A 23,720-nucleotide genomic window follows, 5' to 3' on the forward strand; every position below is an offset into this window, starting at 1 on the left:
CTTATTCCTTCACCAAATATGTTCTTGATCGTTGATTAAAGCATAAGCCACCAAAAATACAAACAGGGAGGGTGGACAAAATCAATTAGAAGAAAGTTTATCCCTATATATGAGTTTAATTAATCAATTAAATTAACCACTCTTGCCTTTTGCTCATCATTAAACTGCACTATAATGAAACTTAGCTAACTACTCGGTGGTTGTACTGTTTTCTGTATGGATTGGCCAGCATTGCCTAGTGTTCCCTATTGATTGACACAAACATTTGTCTTATGGAACCCTATAAAGAATCCAAAGCCAAAAAAGGACCAAAACTTAAAAGCTGTTACTAATTTGAAAAGGAAATAACATTCACCAAGCTAGGGATGTCAATTTCACAAACGAGGATCCATGTGAAAATATAAGTCAAACATTTCTGTTATTAAAGTATGTAAAATATTTTTTTTTCCTTAAACAATGATTTAAAGATTAATTTCATTTTTTTTCATTTCTAATTGATGTGGGCAGTCCAACTTTTTTAGTAGTACATCCATTTTTCCTCAAGAAAGAAAAATAACCTACAAGAAATTAATCCTAGCTCTACTACCTTACTTTTATTAGTTATATATAATTGCTTGATTTCTTCCATTTCTCCTTCGGAGATAGTCATCAAATTTGAATTGTGTGCATTTACAATTGTGTGACTGCACGCAGTCAGTCTCATCGATGGTCGTTGATCAAGATCAAACAATTTAAATTTTAATGCAAATTTTAACTCCAAAAGAAGTTAAAACATCTACATTCAAATTTAAACCGCTTAATCTTTACCAGACGATGTGCCAGATTGCCGGTGCACACAAACCAAATCGGTGAAGGAAACACTTGATTAAATTCCTATTTGTAATGCTATCATATTTAATATAATTGTCCTTGTTCATGTCCAAAGTGTATCCCACCCTGAGCATAGGCCAGTGTTGTCATCAAGAAAGTTCAAACCAATATGATGTCCGTCGCTATGGGAAGGACTTTGAATGAAATCATCAACTGATATTTGTTGTGGTGATTCTTGAGGACTTTGTGAAATTTCCAAAAATAGAGCAACAAGATTGGTTTGTTGGAGTTTCATGTTTACAACCTCAGCTTGTGATTTGGCTAGTTGTGCTTGAAGCTCATTGACTTGCTTTTGGAGTTGGCAAATTGCTCCTGCACAACCATAAACTGGGTCTCTAACTCTTGCACTAGCCTCATAAACCATGCTTGTCACTGCATCAGCTCTTTGATCTTCTGGAAGTTCCTATTTTGAAACAACAAAAAGTTTAGATGATAAAATCCATAATTCAGAATTCGGTTAAAAGATAAGTAAAATCTAATCAATGGTCGTTGTCAAGATTTTAACTTGAATACTCTGATCGATTCGTTTCTAATCAAAGTTCATTAGCCACTTCGTTTGCACTTAGTTTTGTTTTAATTGATGATATTCACATTAAAGAAAATGTTTTTTTTTTCATTTCTCCTATTCTTTAGCTTCTATTTTTAGGTCAAGATTTGGAATTTTGAAGTGTTATGTATGACTATAAGGAGGCCCACCATTAGGTATTTGTTAGAATTATTATATGGTTGACAATGCATTTATTTGAGACATTATAACGGAAAGTACGGGGGCTCCATATCCATGGACCATAATAAAAAAGGGCACCTCAACAAAATCTCAACCATGTGCTTCCTTATCAAGTTTCACTCCTAAATTTTTTTGTTTTGTTTCTATTTTGTGTTATTATTTTATGCTTTTCTAGAGGCTTGTAAATCTAACTCAAGATAAATTCCTTTGAGAATGTTGAATGTGAGCTTGTCCCTCAAAAAAGTAAATCTTGATATGTATGAGTTAGAAATCAAACTTCTGATTACATATTAAAAGACTCTATCCTCTTGCCACTTAGATCACAACAATTTCTTAAAAAATACATATATTGTTATTTTATCTTTCATCATTGATTCAAATAAAAGAAAAACGTTGAACTCTATACAATCTTACAAATCAATACTAAAGTTGCACAAATTTAATGCTTATATAAAGATATGTGCAAAAAATCTGAACACATCTTCAAGATTCACTTCATAGTTTTGTTTCTCTAATGTTCACTTAAATAGCACAAACATTTAGAAACAAACTCTCAAGTAGAATTAAGACAATGAAATAAGTAATTCAACAAAGATTTTGAAAACTTATAAACAAATAATTGAATCAGAAAAACTTGAAATAACGACGAAAATTAGAGTCAGGAAATAAAAACTTTTGATTCAATTTTGTGTCTCTAATAACACAGACTAAATTAAAGAGAGTTTTCTCATTTTCTCGTCTCTAAATTTACGCCAATATTTCAACATTTTCAAGTATAATTAAGTACCTGTAAGAATTTGATGATGTTGCTAGCACCAAAAACTCTATGAGCAATGGTAAACTTGGCAGGGTCAGTAGGAGGAAAATAAGGTGCCAAAACACATTTATCAGCAGCACATCTTCTCCTCAAAATCTTGCAAGCAGCACAAGGACTCATAACAACAGCTTGAGTAGATGAAGAAGTAGGAGCAGTGAAAGTGTCACTAGTAGCACTCTCCATGTTACTAATAACACTCCCCTTTGTTTTTTTTCTATATGTTTGTATGTGTATTTGAAGTAATGGAATAAGGTTGTGGATTTATAAAGGAAAATTTGAAGATAACATAAACGTCATGAATTAAATAAGTGATGTCATTGTTGAAAATTGAAATTAGTTAACCAACGTGGCTGCTCTTGGTTTCCCACTTCTTTGTTAGGTGTTTGGATTTTGGCTCATTGTATGAAAACTCTTTCTACATGTTTGAAAACCATTTCCATACACCACAATAATCTCATTGTGTTTTTTTTTTCTTTCAACTTCTACTTTTATGACCAATTAAAAAAAAAATTATAATAATCACCACAAGTAATTTATTTCCATATACAAACAGATTTTGCATTTTCAAGAAATATCTTTGTGGTTTGCCTAACTTGCCCGGTAACATGGAAATTTCCTTTCATAAAAAAACAAAAATAAATAAATAAATACAAGCTTAAATACTATTACCATGCTTAAATTTCCATCTCTAAAATTCATAGTCCAAAAAAGAAAAATTATACTCTAATATTATTTTACGTATAAAAGAAGCATGTTATGTTATTCCAAATGTACATTAGATAGATTAGACATATCATGGCATTATTCTTCATAATTTTGTTTGTTTTTGATTTTTTTTTCAATTGCCCTTAAATCATATCAAGTAGACAACACGATAGAGCAGCCTCAGAGGACAAAGAAAAAATAAACATATGTTCTCCTATTCCCTGTTTGAAAAATCTTTGGTTTATCAATTCATTAACTATTTAATTAACAAATTGATACTATTAACTAAACTTTTCTCTCAAAAACACATCCTATGATGAAAATGAAATGCAACCTTATTATAAATCTCCTAAAATAATCTTAATATAAAGTGACAAATAATTTTAAATTTTGAAATATTCTAAACATGAGATTTTTTTGGGTAGAGACTAAACATGAGATTTAATTATTTTATTATAATAATAATAATAATGAGATAAAGTGAGTATGTTATTGTGCCAAGTGGCTCATTTAGTAGAAATCAGTTGGGAGTAGGATACATTGCTACCACGACAGAGACAAGCCTATCTACCAAGACTATACTAATTCATCCATCATCAAAGATTTAGTCTCTTATTATTTAAAAATTAATTAAAATAAAGACAATAGTCTCTTATAACTAGTGTCTTTTTGCATAATATGTGGGCGTGCGTGTGTACTATAGTATGTGTCTACATGTGTGTGTGTGCAAGGGACTTAATTGGCCAAAATTAATGTTGGGGGGCAAGGTTGGTGAATGGTCGTTCACCTCTTTCTCTTTGGACACAACCATCTTCTCATAAGAAAAGAGAATCTTTGTAATTAACCAATTCAAAATATTAACTCATTTAAGTTGATCTGGTGGTATTGACTTGAGACCTAAGAGTGTGCTCATTCTCAAAAAGTTTCAGATTCGATTATCTTCGATGTCAATTTGAGTAGAATAATTTAGCTTCTTAAAAAATTCAATTCCAAATATCAAGAATTACTACATTTGTATAAAGTTAGTACTACTAGTATGGTTTTAATTTTCCATTCTTCAATGCTAATATACAAATATTTTTTGATTTGAAGTTCTTAATTAAATAAGTATATGATTTGAAAATGTAAGATTCTAGCTTATCTTCAAGACTTCAAGTGGTGACTTTGTATTTTTCCACGGCTTAGAAAATTTTAAACCTAAGTTTCAACTTTGAGGTGGAAGCAGTTAGACCTTTGTAATTTGTTTATAACATTTTTTCTTCCTTGTGTGCTCTCTAACCTCTCAAAGAGTCTTAGCGTGTGGACCTTAAGAAAAGAAGAACATTAGACAACTCTACTTTACGGTTTACTCCCACTATAACTAAGTCATGTTTTTGTCTTCCTAACTTTAAAATAGGCATGTTCATACTTCATATAGTTATTGAAGTAGTGGCTAGTGTAGACACTGAACAATTTGGTTGTAGTTCATAGAAGGCTGCTAGGTAAAATATCTTGATTGAGTGTGGAAGGAGATAGGGCTATAGGGTTTATTGATCTTTATGCAATGGAGTTCTCCAATAAATGTGATAGTAGTGATGTACTATCATTCTCCTTGAAAGCTTGACTTTTCATCAATGTCTTGGATTGGTCTCACAAGATAATTAAAACTAGTCTACTACTCTGTCTCTCATTATAAGTGTCAATTGAGTACATGTTTTGCGTCATAACGAGTTGTCACAATCACATCGGATCACCGTAGTTTTGTTAAATTTGCTATGATATCAAATATTAACTTAAGAGATTGTATGCATTGTTCTACTAAAAGAAACGATATTTATTTATTTAAATTTGTGAAGTATATCAAGATCAATATTATTGACGTCTAAGGCTCTGTTTGGTAAGGCCACACAGTTAGCTTATAGCTTATAAGCTCGTTCGATAAAAAAAGCTCTATTTGATAATGGTTTTTCACCACGAGCTTATAGCTTATTTCACGAGCTTATAAGCTATTTTTCAGATGCTATTCCAAGTAGCGTTTGAGCTTATAGCTTATAGCTTATTGTTTTTTCTTCCACTTTTGCCCTTACTATTTTATCTAAAATCCCCTTTTACCCTTTATAATTTATTATAATATAACTAATAGATATAATTACCTTATAAACATCCATAGCCTTACCTTAGAATTACTCGTTTTGATCTATTGCATTCTCTTGTATTCTCGGTGCAACTGCAATATAGCTCCAGTGCAATATTTTTTTTTTTTCATACATAAAATGACCATTGGCTTCAGTTTAAATAAATATTTTTTATGAATTAAGTTTTTTTTTTCATAAAAAGGACACATTTAATTTTTTTTGGTTACGTTTAAATTCTTTTTGTTAGGCTTAAATTGTTTTTATGAAGGGTGTTAGGCTTAAGCTATTTTTCATATATCATTTCACGTCTACATTTTTTTACGTCTAAATCATTTAAAACCCTAGTTAAAATAATCATATTTTAATACTTTTTCTAGGCTTAAATCACTAAACTCTTTATACTTTATTGACATGCTTATTTTATTTTTTAAAGAAATATACTTTTTTTTGTTTTGTCCAAATCTTTTACTCTTTATATTTTTTTCTGAGTAGATACTTTTTATATTTTTCCAATGATAATGCATAAAAAATATATTAAATTAATAAATTATAACACTTAAATATTAATTAATATAAATATTACTATGAAATAAGAATGTTCTTTTATGTCATTTTATATTTATAAGTTAGTTGAACCACTAATTTTACCAAACACTTCAACTAGCTTATCAGCTATAAGTCATCAGCTATCAACTATCAGCTAGCTTATAAGCTATCCGCTATTTTTACCAAACAGAGCCTAAGTTGTTGATTGAATATGTAATGGATCGAAATTGATATATCAATTTGAATCAAACAAATACTGCAACAAGATAGAAAATCAAACAATGTTGCACTTGGACGACGAACAAAAGAATATCATACTCATTAGACAAAATCATGAAAAAATAGAAAGAAAAATTAAGTATACGTGGAAACCGATTATTTAAATAAAAGAAAAAGAAGAAGAAACAGTGTGGAGGGGTGCATTTGGGCAACAGAAGGAAAAAATAAAATCCAACTCCTCCGATGGATGAAGAACGAAGAGATGAATATTTGGTTGATTGAGATAGAAAGGCGGCTGGATGTTTCTAATTTTTTTATATTATTAAATAAGTTAATAAATGTTGTATTGATCTTTTAAAGTGAGAAATAATTTAAAATTGAAAAATATTTTAAATATGAAACTTCTACAGAAACAAAGGGATTATCGACTAATTACTTCTTCGTCTATTTGTATCCAAAATATTATTTTAAATGAAATGAAAAAGTTTATTTTTGTCAAACAAAAATATTGAATTCACAATTTTTAAGATTATATTTTTATATTTGGTTTCTTAACATGTGTCCTAAGAACACAAGCTAACATTTTCTATAAAAAAATTGTGTTACTTTGACATAAAATTGACATTAAAATTCAACAATAACAACTTAGATCGTTAACATGGTTCAAATATATGGCTACTTATATTCAGCATATGATTAACGAATAAAACAAGGTATCATAATTAATAATGTTCAAAATTTTAGTTTGTTATGTCCATTGGACGATTAATGAGTTGTGATGCAGACGATATTCATTAATCATCTACTAAACACGATTAACCACACATCTAAAATATTGTCGAATTTCGATATCAAATTGTTTGAGTTTTCTCTAAATAAAATGTTGCATATGAAATTAACCGGTCAAAATTGAAACTTCATATTGAAGGAAGGGGTCCCATTCCCTTGAGACTAATTTTGCTTTTGGTCATAATCACTTGTCCTGCCATGTATCTAGAAATCATGTTGAATGGTCGTACCATATATAAAATTATAACATGTGTCAGCATATTCTTAATGGCATTGTTGTCATTCTCATCCTTTCTTGTTCAATTAATTAGCAAATTCAACAATGAAAATGTGGTCTGCGTTCAGTTGTAGGCTTAATAAATGAAAATTAAGTTCAAGATAGAGTTTATTAGGTTGTTCTTTGATCAATTATGAGGGAAAATCTAAGTCGTGTGGCATAGGGCACTCAGCTAGGTGGGAAGATGACCGTGATTAAAAACATTCTCATGACTTGACCGAAATTTCCAAGCTTTTGTTTGATAAGTACTTCATATATGTATAATATTTGACTATTCGCTATCGTTAGAGAAGAAGATAGGATTGAAGACCATATTGCTATATGAAGTAGGAAGAGTGTGTTTTGGTATCAGACATGCGTTTGTATTTGAAAATCGTATGATGCTCGTTTAACATATTTTGAACGATCCAGTCAAGTGTCTAAAAAGACATTTTTTTTTTTATTTCGACAAACTTTTTTTTTTCTTCTTGTATGCACATCTTTTTACATAGAAATATCTGTATCTTCTGAAGTACTTAAGGATGATGATCAAAGATGGTTAAATATCTAAAGTTTGATTACATTATTTTTTGCTTTTTAGTAGCAGATGAAAGAAAAAAGGTGAAAGGATAGCATATCATTTTTTTTTTTTTTTATCATGTAGCCTAATGACTAGAAAGTCTCTTAAGAATAAGTGGAATGTTTGAGGTTCGAACTCTGACCCCTTCATATATTATGCAATGTTCCTATCAACTGAGCAAATCTGACAAGAATATAGCATATCTAGTTTTATAACAAAACAAATCGTTCATTTTAGATGCACAATAAATTTTCACTATTAGTATCTTTAAATTAATTTAGTAATCAATATATGTGTTGATCTCCTCTATTTTTGACAATAGCACGTGTAAGGGTTTGTGTCCAGGCACGGATACCATGTGGGGGCAATGGGGTCAAGCGACCCCACTTGCCTCCACCTGTTTATTGTATTTTTAACCCAAAATTATATATATATATATAGTTTAACCCCTCTTTAATAGTATTATTGTTTTCACCTAGTCTATTTATTACACTACAAAAAATTACAAAACTAAGAAGGATTCTAATGAGTGTTCTAAGAGCACTAGTTAATAAATCAAAAATAGTTTTTTTTAATAAAAAGTTGTTATAATTATTATATCGATACATATAACGCTTATTTTTAGGATAAAATTTTCTTTTATGAAATCTTTAACCAATTATCTTCGAGCATATCGTTGGCAAGACCATAAAACTACCATTATAATATAAATTATTGTTATATTTGTTGAAAAAGGTTGTGACTACGCTACGTTGGTGGTAAAAAAATAATTAATTATGGTTACATTTTTTATACTCTATTAGAAATGGACAAATATTTTAAACAAATCAACATTTTAGGGTAATTATAAATATAAATTGTATAGTTTTCGCACTAAAGTTTTATATAAATTTTTATGGTACAACTTGACCCCATTTATTAAATTTTTGGCTTAATTACACTTTTGGTCCTCGTGTTTTGGCATACTCACGAAACTGGTCCTGCCCTTTTAAAACAGAACAAAACGGTCCTTCAATTATCATTTTTGTTGTATTTTTCGTCCTACCTCCTATTTTCAAACTCCAGAAACGCAGAGAAATGACAGTTTTAGGCGGTTTTAGACCTACCCCTATGCTCAACCATGAAATCAACAAGGAATAAAACATGTGGGCACGAGGAATCTATTATATTCAGCACGCTAACAAAAAAAAACTTAATTTGAAACATATCTTAGAAATTAGGTTTTTTTTTTGTTAATGTTGAATAAAGTGGATTCTTTGTACCCACATGCTTTATTCCTTGTTTATTTCATGGTTGAGCATAGGGGGTAGGTCTAAAACTGTCATTTCTCTGCGTTTTTGGAGAATAAAATGGGGGTAGGACGAAAAATGCAACAAAAATGATAATTGAATGACCGTTTTGTTCTGTTTAAAATGGCAGGACCAGTTTCGTGAGTAGGCCAAAACACGAGGACCAAAAATGTAATTAAACCTAAATTTTTTAGATCTGTCATTGTTTGTGTCGTGTCTGATTTCTGTCTTAAAGTATGTCCTTCATAGCCATAGTGGTTAGGTTGTTTATACCATTAATCAACCTTACAAGATGAGTAAAGGATGTGTGTGTATATACATATATCACAATGAAAAGGATTTAACTACCCCTTAACAAGTCAAATAAATAAATTACACATCTTAACATCCTGCATAAAACATCAAGTGGAATATCACTTTGTAAACAAATTAGCAATTTGCATATGGACGAAGAGACAAAAGGTAAATTGTGATAGTGTCATGTTGAAAGTTATGGCCATTGAAATGACGATCAATATCATCATACTTTGTGTGGTAGTAAAGAATTGCATTGCGATTGATTAGAATATCACGCATGTTACCACAATACATAGGTTTTGGTCAAAGAATGAGCCTCTCATATAAGAAAGTAATCAACATGACCAAACCATTGTAAGGTATGTGAATGTCATAGCACAATACTCAACTTATATAGAAGAGAGAAAGAAAACATCTTTTTTATACTCTGTCAAGAAAATAGAGAATCTAAAAAAAGGAAAATTATATGATAGAACTAATACTAGTGGAGTCACCAGTTCAATCAGGATAGCACTTGGGTGATATTGGGGTGCCAATGTCATGTGACATTGGCAAACCACAATGTCACAAGTGGCTTTCTTCTCTCTCTCACAAAGATTTTTTGTTTTTTTTGTACACTTGTGACATTGTGGTTGGTCAATGTCGCATAACATTGGCACCCCAATGTCACCCAAGTGCTACCCGCTCAATCAACATTAGAGTAAGCAAGTAACTTCAAAGTAGAAAATGAGGAAAAGAGAACGCTCTTAAGTTGAGTTCCTTGAATATAATGAAGATGAAATATTTTATATTTTTGTTGATTTGATCTACATTTCAGTATCATAAAAGTCATTTTTATGGTTTATATTTTTCTTCACCTTAAAATTTATCTTCACAGTGGCAACAATAAAGGTTGCCTTTATGGTTCATATTTTTCGTTCACCATAAACTGTTAAAAGTCATCTTTATGGTAATGATTTTTATATAGACAAAATTGTATGTTGTAAAGGTCATCTTTGCAGTAATTTGTACCTTTACATGAAAGCAAAAATATTGAAGAGAAAAAATAAGGATAAAATTTGATAGTAGTATTTTGACAATTAAAAACTGTAGGGTAATAAAAGATTGTTGGGGGTACACTCAACAATTTTCAAGCATTACCATGCCACAGCATGCATGGCCCAATAGCAAGTTGGGACCTCGTAAGATGAATACCCAATGAAAAATTGCTTTTCTGACATTGAAAAGTTCCAATCGACACAAGTAAAATACTTAAATGCCTCCAGCGGCAGTTAACTGCCGTTAGACTATGCGCCGGCAGTTAACAATCGCTGACCTTCAAGCGGCAGTTAACTGCCGTTGTGTTCGTGATATATTCAAGTCAGTAGCCAGACACTCACTCACTCCATCATCTTCACCATCTTTCTCTCAAATTTTCACTCACTCTCTCTAAAAAAACTCTACCAAATCATCCATAATTTCTTCCACTAAATCACAAGTAAGTTATCACTTATGTTATTGTCATACATTTTAGTTAGTATATGTGTTTATATGTTTATAATTTTAGTTGTTGTTTAATTATTAAATTTTGAATTTTTGTTTTTAATATAGTTATGTTGTAGATCTGAAATGCTATTAACATATATTATGAATACCTGTTATAATGAAGTTATATTGCTTAAATTTATAATTTTTTTTTTCGAATTTTATAAATTTTTTAGGGTTTGAATTTTTGTTTTTAATATAGTTATGTTGTAGATCTAAAATGCTATTAACATATATTATGAATAACTGTTATAATGAAGTTATATTGCTTAAATTTATATTTTTTTTCAAATTTTTATAAACTTTTTAGGGTTTGTTTAGGATTTTTAGGGTTTATGTCAAATTTTCACTACAAGTGTTTGAATGAGTTTTTCATTGATTATTTTTAAATTCTAATTGTGTAGATTTGAAATAATGGTCGGGTGACGTTCATGCACAATTTAACGGCGGAGAACTTCAGATGTTGAAGGTTCGATGCCTTGGTATAACGTTAAGAGGTCTCAAGGATGAACTGACTGAATTCAACCAAGGAGTCAACCCCAGAGACACAAGGAGGGTGGAACACGTTCGGTATAAACGTCCAACGCTCGACGAGGGGAGAGTATCATTCACTTGGGTGGAATTAACGAACGATGAAAACGTGACGAGCATGTTTTGGGAGCACAACATGTTCCAGTGGATCGATATGCGGGTGACGTTGCTGAGATCAACTGAAGATATCATCAAAAGTTTGATTCCGCCGGAAGATCGTCATTAGGTACGGAATGAATGCACCTTTTAGCTACAACAATTGTCTTCCTTCAAATGGGGTAATTCAAACTTGCCAAACGGCAGGTCTCCAATATTCGACCGGCATTCCCATTGTTCTTGTCAAAAGATTAAATTCTTGTTAGGCTGGTTTAAATGAAGGTATTGAAGTGTCAACGAATGGACCTCATTCTTTTGTCATTTGAATACCGTCATTTAATCCCAGCCTAACAAGAATTTAATCTTTTGAATGGAACAATGGGAATGCCGGTCGAATATTGGAGTCCTGCTGCTTGGCAAGTTTGAATTTACCCCATTCAAAGGTAACACAATTGTTGTAGTTGGGAGGTACAAACGTCCAACTGCAACAATTGTCTTCATCTGAATTGGGTAATTCAAACTTGTTAAACGACAGGAATCCAGCATGCGATGAGCATCTTGAACAATGGTATTCAAGTGTCAAGGAATGCACCTCATTCTTTTGACACTTGAATACCATCATTCAAGATGCTCATCGGAGGCTGGAGTCCTGCTGTTTAGCAAGTTTGAATTTGCTCCATTCAGTGGTAAGATAATTGTTGCAGTTGGAAGGTACATTCCGGAATGTAATGTAATGTGATAACATATATTTTGTTTTGAATGGAACAATAATTATCTTATTTATTCACTTTTCGAATTTATTTATTCATTACGCAATTTTAATTAGTTGAATTCACGTTATATTTAATTAGTTTTTATTCGAATACGCAATTATTCAAAACGCGACTTTTCGAATCCTTCTTTTTGACGGATCCATCACATGTGATTCCATGCCATGTCATCGACGATTTTTCTTTCTTCTTGCCGTCACCCTCCTTCTTCTTGTTCAACTCAACGTTTCCCTGATTCTGAGACATATCTACATAAAAAAAATCGGCGATCAAAACCTACATCATGTCGGAACAATTCTACAATAATTCATCAAAACCTAAACTAATCCTAAAAATTATACCGTAATTAATCGTAACAATTCTATCACAAATTCATAACAACAAAATTTCATAACAAACCTAAACTAATCGCAACGATTATACAACAATTCATCTAATCCTAAAAATTCTACCATAATTTCATAACAATTCTACAATTCTAACAATCTAAACAATTCTAACATAAACCTAACAATTCAAACAACCTAAACTATCATAACATCATAAAATCAATAAACCTCTATAATCACAATTTAACCAAAAAAAACTATCAAATCAATCACAAATAGCAACACAATAGGATTCAAAAAACTTACTTGATTTTGTGCTTGAAATTGTCTTTGAATGGCTTATGGTTTGTGAAATTCGCACCTATGGAAGCAAAAAACGTAACAATGGAGTTTTGGAAACTTCTATGCTGTCTTGTTCATATCACGAACACAACCGCAGTTAACTGCCGCTGGAAGGCCAACGGTTGTTAACTGCCGGCGCCTTTCCTAACGATAGTTAACTACCGCTGGGGGTATTTATGTATTTTACTTGTGTCAATAGGAACATTCCTTTGTCAAAAAAGCAATTTTCTACCCAATGTCATTGAGGGCCCATAGGATCCCAAGTCAATCTACTTGAAAATTGCTCTTCTCGCTGTCATTTTTGTTCACAAGCACTGCAAAAATACCAAGCACCTCCGGAGTATTTTGATATTTTCATGAGCACAAAATGAAAGTGTTAAGAGGAACTTTCAATCTACTCTTCTGTTTCCCTATATAAACACATGAAAGATACAAACATAAAATTGTTCCGTTTGTTCTGAAATTGCAACCATATTATGAGAAATATTTTCCGGAAGCAGACACCATATGTTTAAAGGGTTTCCGAGTTCTATATTATTTACTCTCTCACATCAGTTGCTTGTTCTCTCACCTCGGGTTCTATGTCCACACACTCAGTAGTATACGGTGTCCAGATACTACGTCGAAAATCGTGTGTCCAAATAGCATAGCTGATTAGTTATGCTTGTGAGAGGGGAGAACACTTCCTCAAACAAATCCATTGCTACCCTAAATATAAGGTATTTCTCCTAATTCTCAAAGCTACTTTAATACTTAATTCCAACAAAAATACAGTGAGTAGTATCTTCAAAGCAAAAACAAGAGGCTGACAAACTGTAAACAAATATAATAAATACATTAAACCTTTCAACTTGCAAGAGTAAAACCAAAGGCATACATATATACTACAATGAAATAAACTCTTTAAATACAGGCTTAGGGTGACATTGTTACTAGGCCCTAGAGTCCTATCAAAATCCATAAGGTAGAAATCTGTGCAGAATAATGCAGGCACTGTTACAAATCTTCCAGTTCCTAAAATCTTAATCGTTACTGACAACAACAATTCCATTATTTCGTACAATTGTTATCCAATCAAAGGAAATATTTTAGATGCAAATAAATTTCAGAATCAGTTCTCCGGTGGAACAGAAAGTTGTCGTCTACAAGTCTTCTAACAAAAACCAAGAATAATGCTCCTTATGCTCTTTTCTTGTCACGGCGTTTATAAAGTTTTGAACGCCGCTGCTTGAACAGATGCAAGTATAGTTTGAACCAAAGGAATGGATAAACTACGATTACGACCTGATTGACAGAAATGAAGCAGCATTGTAAGAATAAACAATTTATAGGTACAGATCAGAACAAAATCAAACAAAATTGAAAGGGAACAAAATAACATTTCATATCACAGTGAAACTGAACGAATTTCTACGCGCTATATGAGCCGATTTCCAAGACTAAGCTTATTGAAGACCAAAAAACACCATGACTAATTGATGGTAACTATCAACTCCTTTTGAGGTTATAGGTTACACATAAAAATTTACCTTAAGGAAATCATAATAACTAAATGGGAGGCTTGAAAAGGAATCAGCATAGATATTCTTCTCCTTTATAATTGGAAGCGACTGGTACATCAACCATACTGCATTGTATTGACTAATCAGTTGCACTAGTTTATGAAAATGTTGATGATACTTGCATAAGAATGAAATGAGCGAGAACTCAATTTAAAATTCATTGATAAACAAAACTTAACGATAAGAGGAAGATATAATTATATGAACTCACGTTCTCCAGGAAACACTCCCACAGGATAAATCACAATAAACGCGGTGTACCTAATAATCAAAAGATAAAGAGGCAAGCATATACTTCAAAACAATATTGTAGTAATCTAACTTGTTAACCTCATATCTTCATCCCTATGGAGAATATAGAATAGTAAGATAGAAAAATGCCTGATATAGGTGATCCAAGAAGGACAGTTTCCCAAGCAACTGAAAGCATAATGTGAATATCTAATGATCTGCATATCCAAAGATTGAAGCAAAATCATCATTGAAGTCATGTTATATTCCTCTATAACACAATATTTATGGATTTGGATTGTAAACATAGTATACCATGAACATGAGTTAGGTATAAATGAAGCACGGACACTCCTCGGATTAGGCGTGTCCTAGTGTCGGACACGTCACATATAATTACACTGAATTATGTGATTTTCTCAAATTATTAACGGTGTCGATGTATCAGTGTCCATGTCGTGTCTGTATCCGTGTTTCATAGGGTATAAGCAAAAAAGAAAAAGAAAAAGGCTACAGTACAAAACATGAGCTAAACACCTGACATTCTCTAAAAACAATGGAAGGGGTTGTAAAGGAAAAGAAATCTGTAAGCACATCACTAACAGAGAAACCAATTTTTTCGCGTGTTGTTATGAATTAATTTTCTTATTGTTAGTCTACTAAAACAAATCATATCATCTAGATGATAAAATAATGTCCTTTTTTCTCCTTGATGAATACGAGTACCTAACACCAACACTGCTTATCATAAACTGCTTTAAGTATTCTTATAACTAATAACAGTTTAAACAGAAAGCAAGGTCAAGGTAATAACTAAATTCTAAGAACACTCCAACTCTAAAAACACAGATATAAAAAAACGCAGACAGGAATATAAACGATTGATCATGGAATTCGACCAATTGTGCCTACGTCTCCAACAATATAGTGTCTGATGTAGTTTTTCAATTATCCAGTGGTTAGAGATATAGAGTACAAAGCCGTGTTTTCAATTATGCAATGCTATGCTCAACCATAAATGAACTACATCTAATTCAATCGAATAAAAAGTAAATAAATTACCTCGCCTATGCTCCACGCAAGAAAAGTGATAAAAACGGGAGGTAACTCCTGGACCTGGAGAAAGCACACAGCCAAAGACCTGAGTTAGAGATGGGATCGAATTACATCGGAGGAGTTACACTAACAATTACACTCATTCAGTAATATCCTACCAGATAAGTATTTTGGATTCAAAATTACTATCGTTATCGTATGAATAATCATATCTATAAATTTTGACATTAATCTATAATTATTTCCTATGTCATCGAGATGTGTCAAGATTAACGTCAATCAATTCAATAATCTAAACTAATGGCAATATCCATAGAATAAAATAGAACCTCATGAATTCCATTAACAATGGCAAGGACAAAGTGAGTCCTTCCTCCCCATTGCATCAAAGGAAGCAACGCTCCGCTTGGCACTAGTCCTGAAATTCATTTCATGAGTAGTGACAAAAATTTCAACAACAATAAATAAATCATATAACAGTTAGAAGGTAATTCAATGAATGATAGTGTAAAACCTACCAATGGCACCGTGTATAACTTCCAAGAATGCAGCACATTGCAGAAAACCTTGAACAAACAAAATATTGTTGAATTAATGATTAGGAGTGTATGAGTAAGGTGAATAGTAAATAATAATTATCATAATCATATAGTACTGACTAATTAAGGTGCCAGCAGAAGCATAAGTTCCAGTGATGGAGGAAGTGGAGAGAAGATTGTACAAAATGTTGATTAACGAAACAAACCATCCAATTGCTTGAAAAGAGTTGTAAGCAAGGAGATAAAGTGTTGATATTTTGAGAGACATTGTTGTTATTATGGATTAGATTAGATTAAGATATTCTCATCGCCTTTTTCACAAAATACCAATGGCTTCTCTCAAGATATTCTACTAACATTGATGCATTGGGGAGGTGGTCCAATTTGCACCATTTGATTGTTAGGTGTAAAATTATTATGGCAAATAATAAGTAGTAAGTTTTTTTAGGTGATACCATGGAGTTTTGTTTCATTCAATATTTTTAGGTCCCCATAAAAATCTCAAATGCACAAACTTTGGTTTTTGTTTTTAAGCCACAACTCATGTGTACTTTTCCCATTTTTAATGACTTTTTTTTTTTTTTTTTTTACAGAGATGTTTAAAATATTGTAACAATATCTCTTACAAAAAATTCAATATGTGTACTTTTCCCGTTCTTTAATGACATTTTTTACAAGATGTTTAAAATATTATAACAGTATCTCTAACAAAATTTTTAAATATGAATTTTTAAACACTAAAAATTTAATAAAATTCATATTTAATTATCCCGTGCTAAACATATAAACTTTCGCAAGAAAGATTTTAACGTACTAAACATTAATGTAAAAACAAAATAAAAAATTTGAAGGATACACATGAGTTTATTTAAAAGCAGGGGTTAAAAGTTATGACGGAAAACATTTGAAGATTGAAACTTCCTAAAAAAAATTTAAAGTGGTAAAAAGGAAAGTAATATTTTTTATAAGGATCAAAAAATTATTTAACCCATTATTTTATTTATAGTTATTTTAAAATAAATTTAAATTTTAAATTAATTTTAGCTACATGGTACATATCCAACCAAACTTTAGTGTGCATATTTTTTTATTAAAATGCTGTTAAAATACTCTAACCAAAAACACACTTTCAATTATCATATATGGTTCCTTTCTTCAAAGAATCGAAGGGATAACAAAAATAAAAATTATTTTTCTCTCTCCTTCCCTCCCTTCCAGACTCCCAAAGAGGGTCTTACTATCCGTTTGGTTCGGGGGTTTTGATGGGGAGGGGAGGGGAGGGAAGGGAATATTTTAAATTTGTTGTGTTTGGTTCAATTTTTAGAAGGGGATGGGAGGGAGAGGAAGGTGAGCAAAATCCCTCAAAAGCTCATTTATTGCTCCCCCTCAAATTGGAGTTTTTTGGAGGGGAGGGGAGGGAAAGATAAATGAGTTAATGCAATTTTAATTACGTTGACATAATTATCCTCATATTTATTTTTAAATAACAAAATCGTCCTTATTAAAAATTTAGTGTTTTCAATATATTGCTTATTACCCTTTTTTTCTTATTGTGCCTATCTCATCCTTTTCTTCTTCTTTTTTTAAGTAGAACCACATATTCTTCTCTTCTAATATTTTTTTTTACGAGAAGTTTTTTTGTACTAACGTTGTTCTCATTTTTTTTATTTAATATTTTTTTAATAGTATTATATATTAAAACTTTATCAACAAATTTTGTGCTGGATTTTTTATAAATATATTTTATAAATCAGTTCTAACAATAATTTTTTTATAAATATTTTTATATTTTCCTACATTATTTTATAAGTCAGTGCTCTAATATTTATGAATACTCACTATCTTGTCAGAAGTTTTGTGTATGATTATTTATGGAGTTTTCGGTTACTGAGTTTTTATGTTTAATTTTTTATGAAGTGAATAATTTAAAAATTGTAATACTATTTTAATATTATAGGGATAAAAAAGTAATTTAGTTTTAAAATCCCTCCCCTCCCCTCGTGAACCAAACATATATTTGATTAAAATCCCTCCCCTCCCCTCCCCTTCCATCATTTGAACCAAACATATATTTAATTGAAATATCTCCCTTTCCCTTCCCTCCCTTTCCCTCCCCTCCATTAAAACCCCTCCCCTCCCCTCCCCTTCGTTGAACCAACCGGACCCTTAGAGAGAGGGAGAGAGAATTGCTTGGTTTTAAAAATTTAATTTATGTGAACCATCTTAACACATATCTCCAAACTAATAACATGTCCATGTGACCTCAGCTCACTTTTAAGGACCGAGGTTTGAACCTGGACATCCCACTTATTCACATTTTCTCTGGCCGCTAGACTACTTGAAAGAAAGAAGAAAAAAAACTATTGACAAAACTGCGTGTGTGTGTATAGTATTAAAATCAACTTTGAAAATATTAATAAAGTATGAGTCTCGCTAACGAATACCCTCAAGACAATGATTAAGAATTCTACAAATAGAATATTTGTCTTGAAAATATAAGAGAAAAAAGATCTGGAATGGAAACCTTAACCATACAAATAGAATTTCATAACTTTGGGAGTTAAGTTTCAAATTTTGATTAGTAGAGTTGTTCGCATTTAGTGTGTACAATGCTCAAATAAGATCTGGGATGGAAACCTATTAAATTAAATGTTTTATAGATGAGATTAGAATTTAACCACGACCGTTTATTTATTTTGATTAGATGTAAGATACTTCTTCTAATTAATTTACAAAGAGATATCAATACATAATTCCAATAAATATACAAAATGAGTATCTTCAAACCAAAATCAAAAAGGCTAATACTCCAAACTGTAACCAAATTTAATAAATACATCAACCCTTTCACCTTGCAAGATTAAATCCAAAGTCATACATACTACAACGGTTTGATACAAAACAAAGCCAATCTCCAAAACCCTAACATAAATAGCTTAAAGCTACATAGTACAATTAATTAATTAATTAATTAAAGATGAAAAGCACTAGGTTGTGACTTTGTCATCCTTGCTTCACCATAAGGTTCATCATTATCCATCTTTTTGTTGTTTCTATAAGCATAATAAGCAACTATGTAAACAATTACAAGGATGATCATAACAACAATATTGATCACTGATACTTTCCTCCAACTCTTCTTGAGACTACCAAGTACACCAGCTTTGCAAGAATCACAGTCATAACAAAGTTGTTGTTGGTCATTGTTCCATTTGTTGCAGTCAGGGTTTGTTCCCACTAGTCCTGCTCCTTGAATCCATACTGTCTCGTTTTGATACAAATAGCCACAATCTGTTGGAGGTTTGCAACAACCAGACTGTAGATAAATAAAAAGAGGACAACATTAGACATGTATGGTTTTTTCCTACATATGTGTATACAATATACATTTAAAGAGTTGAAATCACTCAACAAATATTTTTCATACATACAAGTCAGAGATCCAATCTTAAACCAAATATTAAAGGACTCAAGTATCTACGACTTATGTTACACTATGTTGGCAAAGTTGAATAATAAATTTTGCTCCACTCCTAAATTTAGAATCAAACAACGAATTAAAAAACTTCTTTATTTCTATTTCTCACAAACGTATATGTTAAGAGTCTCATATCTGATAGGAGATGATCTGACATTAATGTGTTTATTAGTGGGGGGCAATCCTCACCCTACAAGTCGGTTTTGTGGGGTTGTGTTAGACCCAACCACAAATTCTAAGATGGTATCAGAGCCTCTTCAAGATCCATTGAGCCACCTACTATTAGGATTACACTATCGGACTACCCACCGTTTATGTCCACGAACCAAACTCAATAGTCCTCGTCGTGAGAGGGTGTGCGAAGAATCTCACATCAAATAGAGTGTGTTAAGTGCTCCTATAGTGTTATTTTAGTATTATTAATATATACTATTAAACTGCAATTGCTTTGAAAAAAGATCCATTGAACCACCTGCTATCAGATTTTTGCTATAGGAACACCCACCGTTTGTATCCACGAACCAAACCTAATAACGCTCATCGTGAGAGGTGTGTTAAGAGTCCTATATTAAATAGGGTGTGTTAATATATACTATTAAACTGCAATTGCTTTGGAAAAAAATAAATGATTTTTGTGTTTGTATTTATCTCACGTGCTCTGTCACTATTAGACAATAACTATAGAAAAATGTTATGGCGCTCCATCAAAAGCGGCCTTGTTTTGTGGCATGGATTACATGCCGACATGGCCTGCCCACTCACATAATCAAAGGACCAAATTGGCAGAAAACTTTATAGGATAAGAACACTTTCAAGTCATCCAAAATATGAAAACGTGTGATATCCCTTAAGAAGGACTTAAAGCATTATTATGACCAATTTAATAAGTCAGGGCCATCATCATAAATATATTGATCATATTGTCAATCAAGAGTTTAGTGTTTTATTTACGTATCTAGCTATTACAAATATTTTACAAATATATATAATATTGATACACGTCCAAAAAAGTGACTATTAGAGTATATATTGATAGTAGTTAGTACAAATTTTTTTAGACTAAAACAAAAATATTATTTTGTCACTTTCAGTTAGAAGAAGGATGTGTGAAGGCAAATCAATTTTACTAAATAGTTACTACTACTAAATACTTTTACTAAAATCATGAATATGTACATTTTCATTATTTTCACCATGATACTATACAATTTAACAAACTTTATAATTTTGTCCTTGCGGCCCCATTCATAACTATTTCTACTTTAGAAGACCAAAAAAGGGAGAAAATATTCTGGCAGAAAATAATTTGTATCCTATAGAACATAGAACATTCTTATGTTATGTGAGTTGGGGGAGCTTGCAAAAAGCATAAGGAGACAAACTTTTAGGTTAGATATACACATCATGTTTGCCAACCAAAATCATAAAGATAGGTGTAAATGCCAAAACATAAACCAAAAAAATTAAAATTAAGTCAATAATAGTCTAATTGCATACGTAAAGTTGATAACACAATAGTTAATTACCAATAAAGAAAAAAGGTCGGTGTTATGGATAAAAACAATATGAAAATAAATTGTTTATTTTTGTTGTAAGAATATTAAAATAAAACTTAATGCTAGAAAAGAGAGAAGTTTATCGAATTCTACAATTGATGTTTCAAATTCGGTCTCAAATAAAACTTTGGGATCAAGTTTCAAAACTTATACTAGTATTTTCTAATCCCATACGTAAACACATAATTTCAAATCAAATTTAAGAAAGTAATTGTACAATATTAAACTTTAATTATAATCGCATGCCTCCATCACCATATCTTCTTGTTTCAAGTTAAAGTAATTCTACTATCTTAGGTAATAGAAAAAAATATTTGCAATCATAGTTATGTTTTATCACTAGCTTCAAATCTCATAACAATTCATTATATGTAGAAACGTGGCCACCGTCCCATATGGCCCTACCTCATTCCATCACTTTCATTGTCTCAAGCAATTCCCATAATATCTTATATTATATCATCGTTAAAATATCATTCTTTTTTATTATTCTTTTTTATCATTATGATGTAAACTATTGACATATATATAGCAAGACATATCACATATATGATGATGACACCTTTGGTATCAACAGTGATGCCACCATAATATCAATTTTCAATTATCAAACCTACATTATTGTTTGTTATGCCATTTTTGTCAAAGTCGTTTTTTTTTTCTTTTTTCTTTCTATTAGTTTTATTTGATACACCGTTAAGTTAACATGGGGGTTGCAATAAATTAGAGAAATAAAGAACCACAAATTTAGGAGATTGATGAGTCAAGACCCATCATCCCCACATGCTGCAGGGTTCCATACTGCAAGAGTCAGATCTACCAATTTAATGAAACAAATGCAATTCATGCTATTCAATTTGTTTCTCTCCAAAGCAACAACCCATACTTTTCTTTAAAAACTAGATGTAACAAAAAATTCAAACAAACTTTAATATATAATATTTCAAATTAAAAAAAAAAATCATATCACCCAATATAGATATAGTACACTTGTTTACTTGTATGAAACTACATAAATTTAATCTTATAGGACTTAAAGTGGCCAAGTAGATATTTTTGAAATTTTATGTATAAAGAATCTAATTTGTTTTTGAGATGTTCACTGAACTAACTCATTGATAAAGACATAAATTCCTAGCTGGTAGTGTAGCTCAATTGGTTAAAATTAATATTTTAAAAAATGGGATTAAATCAATCGTTTAGTTGAGCAAAAAATTTAGTTCACCGGTTGATTTGATCTCGGACGTTGTACTATAATTTGATTAAACTTATATTGAGTCGAGTTAAACCATTTGAATTGTTTGTTAGTTCAATCGATTTTATTTTTGGCATTTTATTTATTTATTATTTTTTACTTTTCAATTTTCTTTATTTAATTTAACATATGGTTCAATCATTTCAACCATGGTTCATGGTTGAACTTAATGAATCAAATAAACCATAATTCATATATCTTACCGGGTTGATCTAATCTAATTTTTAAAATATTGATTATAACAGTAAAAGCAATTTAAAAAGTAAAATGTATTTAGTATAAAATTAAGATCAATTACGTTAGACTTCTAATTTGTTTTTTCTTATATTTCATTTAGTAGCAAATAACTTTTAGTGTTTGCTACATGCTAAAGACCCTAATTACACTAGTTCCTAGAAAAACTACTCTCCTAAAATCCCAAAAATTCCTAAACACCTTCATTACTTCCTAGTTTCTTCTAAATAAAAAAAAAAAATATTGTTCTCGTGAGTTTAACTCAATTGATAAGAACAATGCGTAATATATGCAAGATTCAAGGTTCAAACTTCAACCATCACAAAAAAAATATCATTGATTAAACATAAAAACAAGAAATAGATCCAGATATAAGAACATACCTGAATAGGATTGAGTTTTCTTTCAAAGAACATATCAGCAGTCTCAGGAACATCATTAAAATTTCTAGCCAACTTCCTACAAGCTTTAGAATCCCTTATACAAGAACTAATCTTCCCCCAATACTCATCACTAGCCACTCTCTCTTCCAACCAACCAGAATAATCCTCCAAATAATAATCCAAATACCCTCTATTCATAACCCTTCTTCCAGACCCTTTATCCGTTACAACATATGCAAATATTATAAATCCAATAAGCACACCAATGACAAAGAACATGACAACAAGATAAAAACGTAACAAGAAAGTGTTACGGTAACACGCCCCTGCAAAACCGGCTAGCGAAACAACCATGATGGAAACTCCTATTATGATTAATGGCCATTGAAGAAATTTGAGACAGTCTGTGTTGTTTGCTCTACTGCTTAGCCATATTCCACCTCCTAGGATGGGGATTGATAGTAAGAAGGTTAAGAAGTTAAGTACACCAATTAAGTGGTTACTTGTTCTCATTTTTTTTTTTTTTGGTAGCTGAATCTCTTTGGCTATAGTTTTTTTTTTTTTGCTAGAGTTTATGATTGAGTGATGAATGTGACTTGAGATTTATAGATGAAGAGTTGGTGGT

At 31.2% G+C, this 23,720-nt stretch overlaps 3 protein-coding genes across 3 annotated transcripts; all 3 read right to left on the bottom strand.

Moving 5' to 3' along the window:
• Positions 1 to 460: 460 nt before the first annotated feature.
• LOC11410057 (LOB domain-containing protein 11) lies at positions 461 to 2,778 on the bottom strand. The gene is made up of 2 exons (XM_003606445.4): positions 2,385 to 2,778; positions 461 to 1,273 (listed from the first exon to the last, which is right to left on the bottom strand). The coding sequence occupies exons 1-2, from the start codon at positions 2,595 to 2,597 to the stop codon at positions 914 to 916; spliced, it is 573 nt and encodes a 190-aa protein (XP_003606493.1). The 5' UTR covers positions 2,598 to 2,778; the 3' UTR covers positions 461 to 913.
• A 10,847-nt stretch (positions 2,779 to 13,625) lies between these two features.
• LOC11406472 (very-long-chain (3R)-3-hydroxyacyl-CoA dehydratase 2) lies at positions 13,626 to 16,595 on the bottom strand. Its single transcript, XM_003606449.4, has 8 exons — positions 16,310 to 16,595; positions 16,169 to 16,216; positions 15,980 to 16,068; positions 15,657 to 15,710; positions 14,745 to 14,812; positions 14,575 to 14,624; positions 14,331 to 14,428; positions 13,626 to 14,085 (listed from the first exon to the last, which is right to left on the bottom strand). The coding sequence occupies exons 1-8, from the start codon at positions 16,455 to 16,457 to the stop codon at positions 13,981 to 13,983; spliced, it is 660 nt and encodes a 219-aa protein (XP_003606497.2). The 5' UTR covers positions 16,458 to 16,595; the 3' UTR covers positions 13,626 to 13,980.
• Positions 16,596 to 18,929: 2,334 nt separating this feature from the next.
• On the bottom strand, positions 18,930 to 23,720 carry LOC11406473 (tetraspanin-3). The gene is made up of 2 exons (XM_003606450.4): positions 23,096 to 23,720; positions 18,930 to 19,505 (listed from the first exon to the last, which is right to left on the bottom strand). Exons 1-2 carry the CDS (start codon positions 23,606 to 23,608, stop codon positions 19,161 to 19,163), a joined length of 858 nt encoding a protein of 285 aa, XP_003606498.1. The 5' UTR covers positions 23,609 to 23,720; the 3' UTR covers positions 18,930 to 19,160.

This window comes from Medicago truncatula, chromosome 4 (assembly GCF_003473485.1).
Source record: "Medicago truncatula cultivar Jemalong A17 chromosome 4, MtrunA17r5.0-ANR, whole genome shotgun sequence".
Lineage (NCBI taxonomy): Eukaryota > Viridiplantae > Streptophyta > Magnoliopsida > Fabales > Fabaceae > Medicago > Medicago truncatula.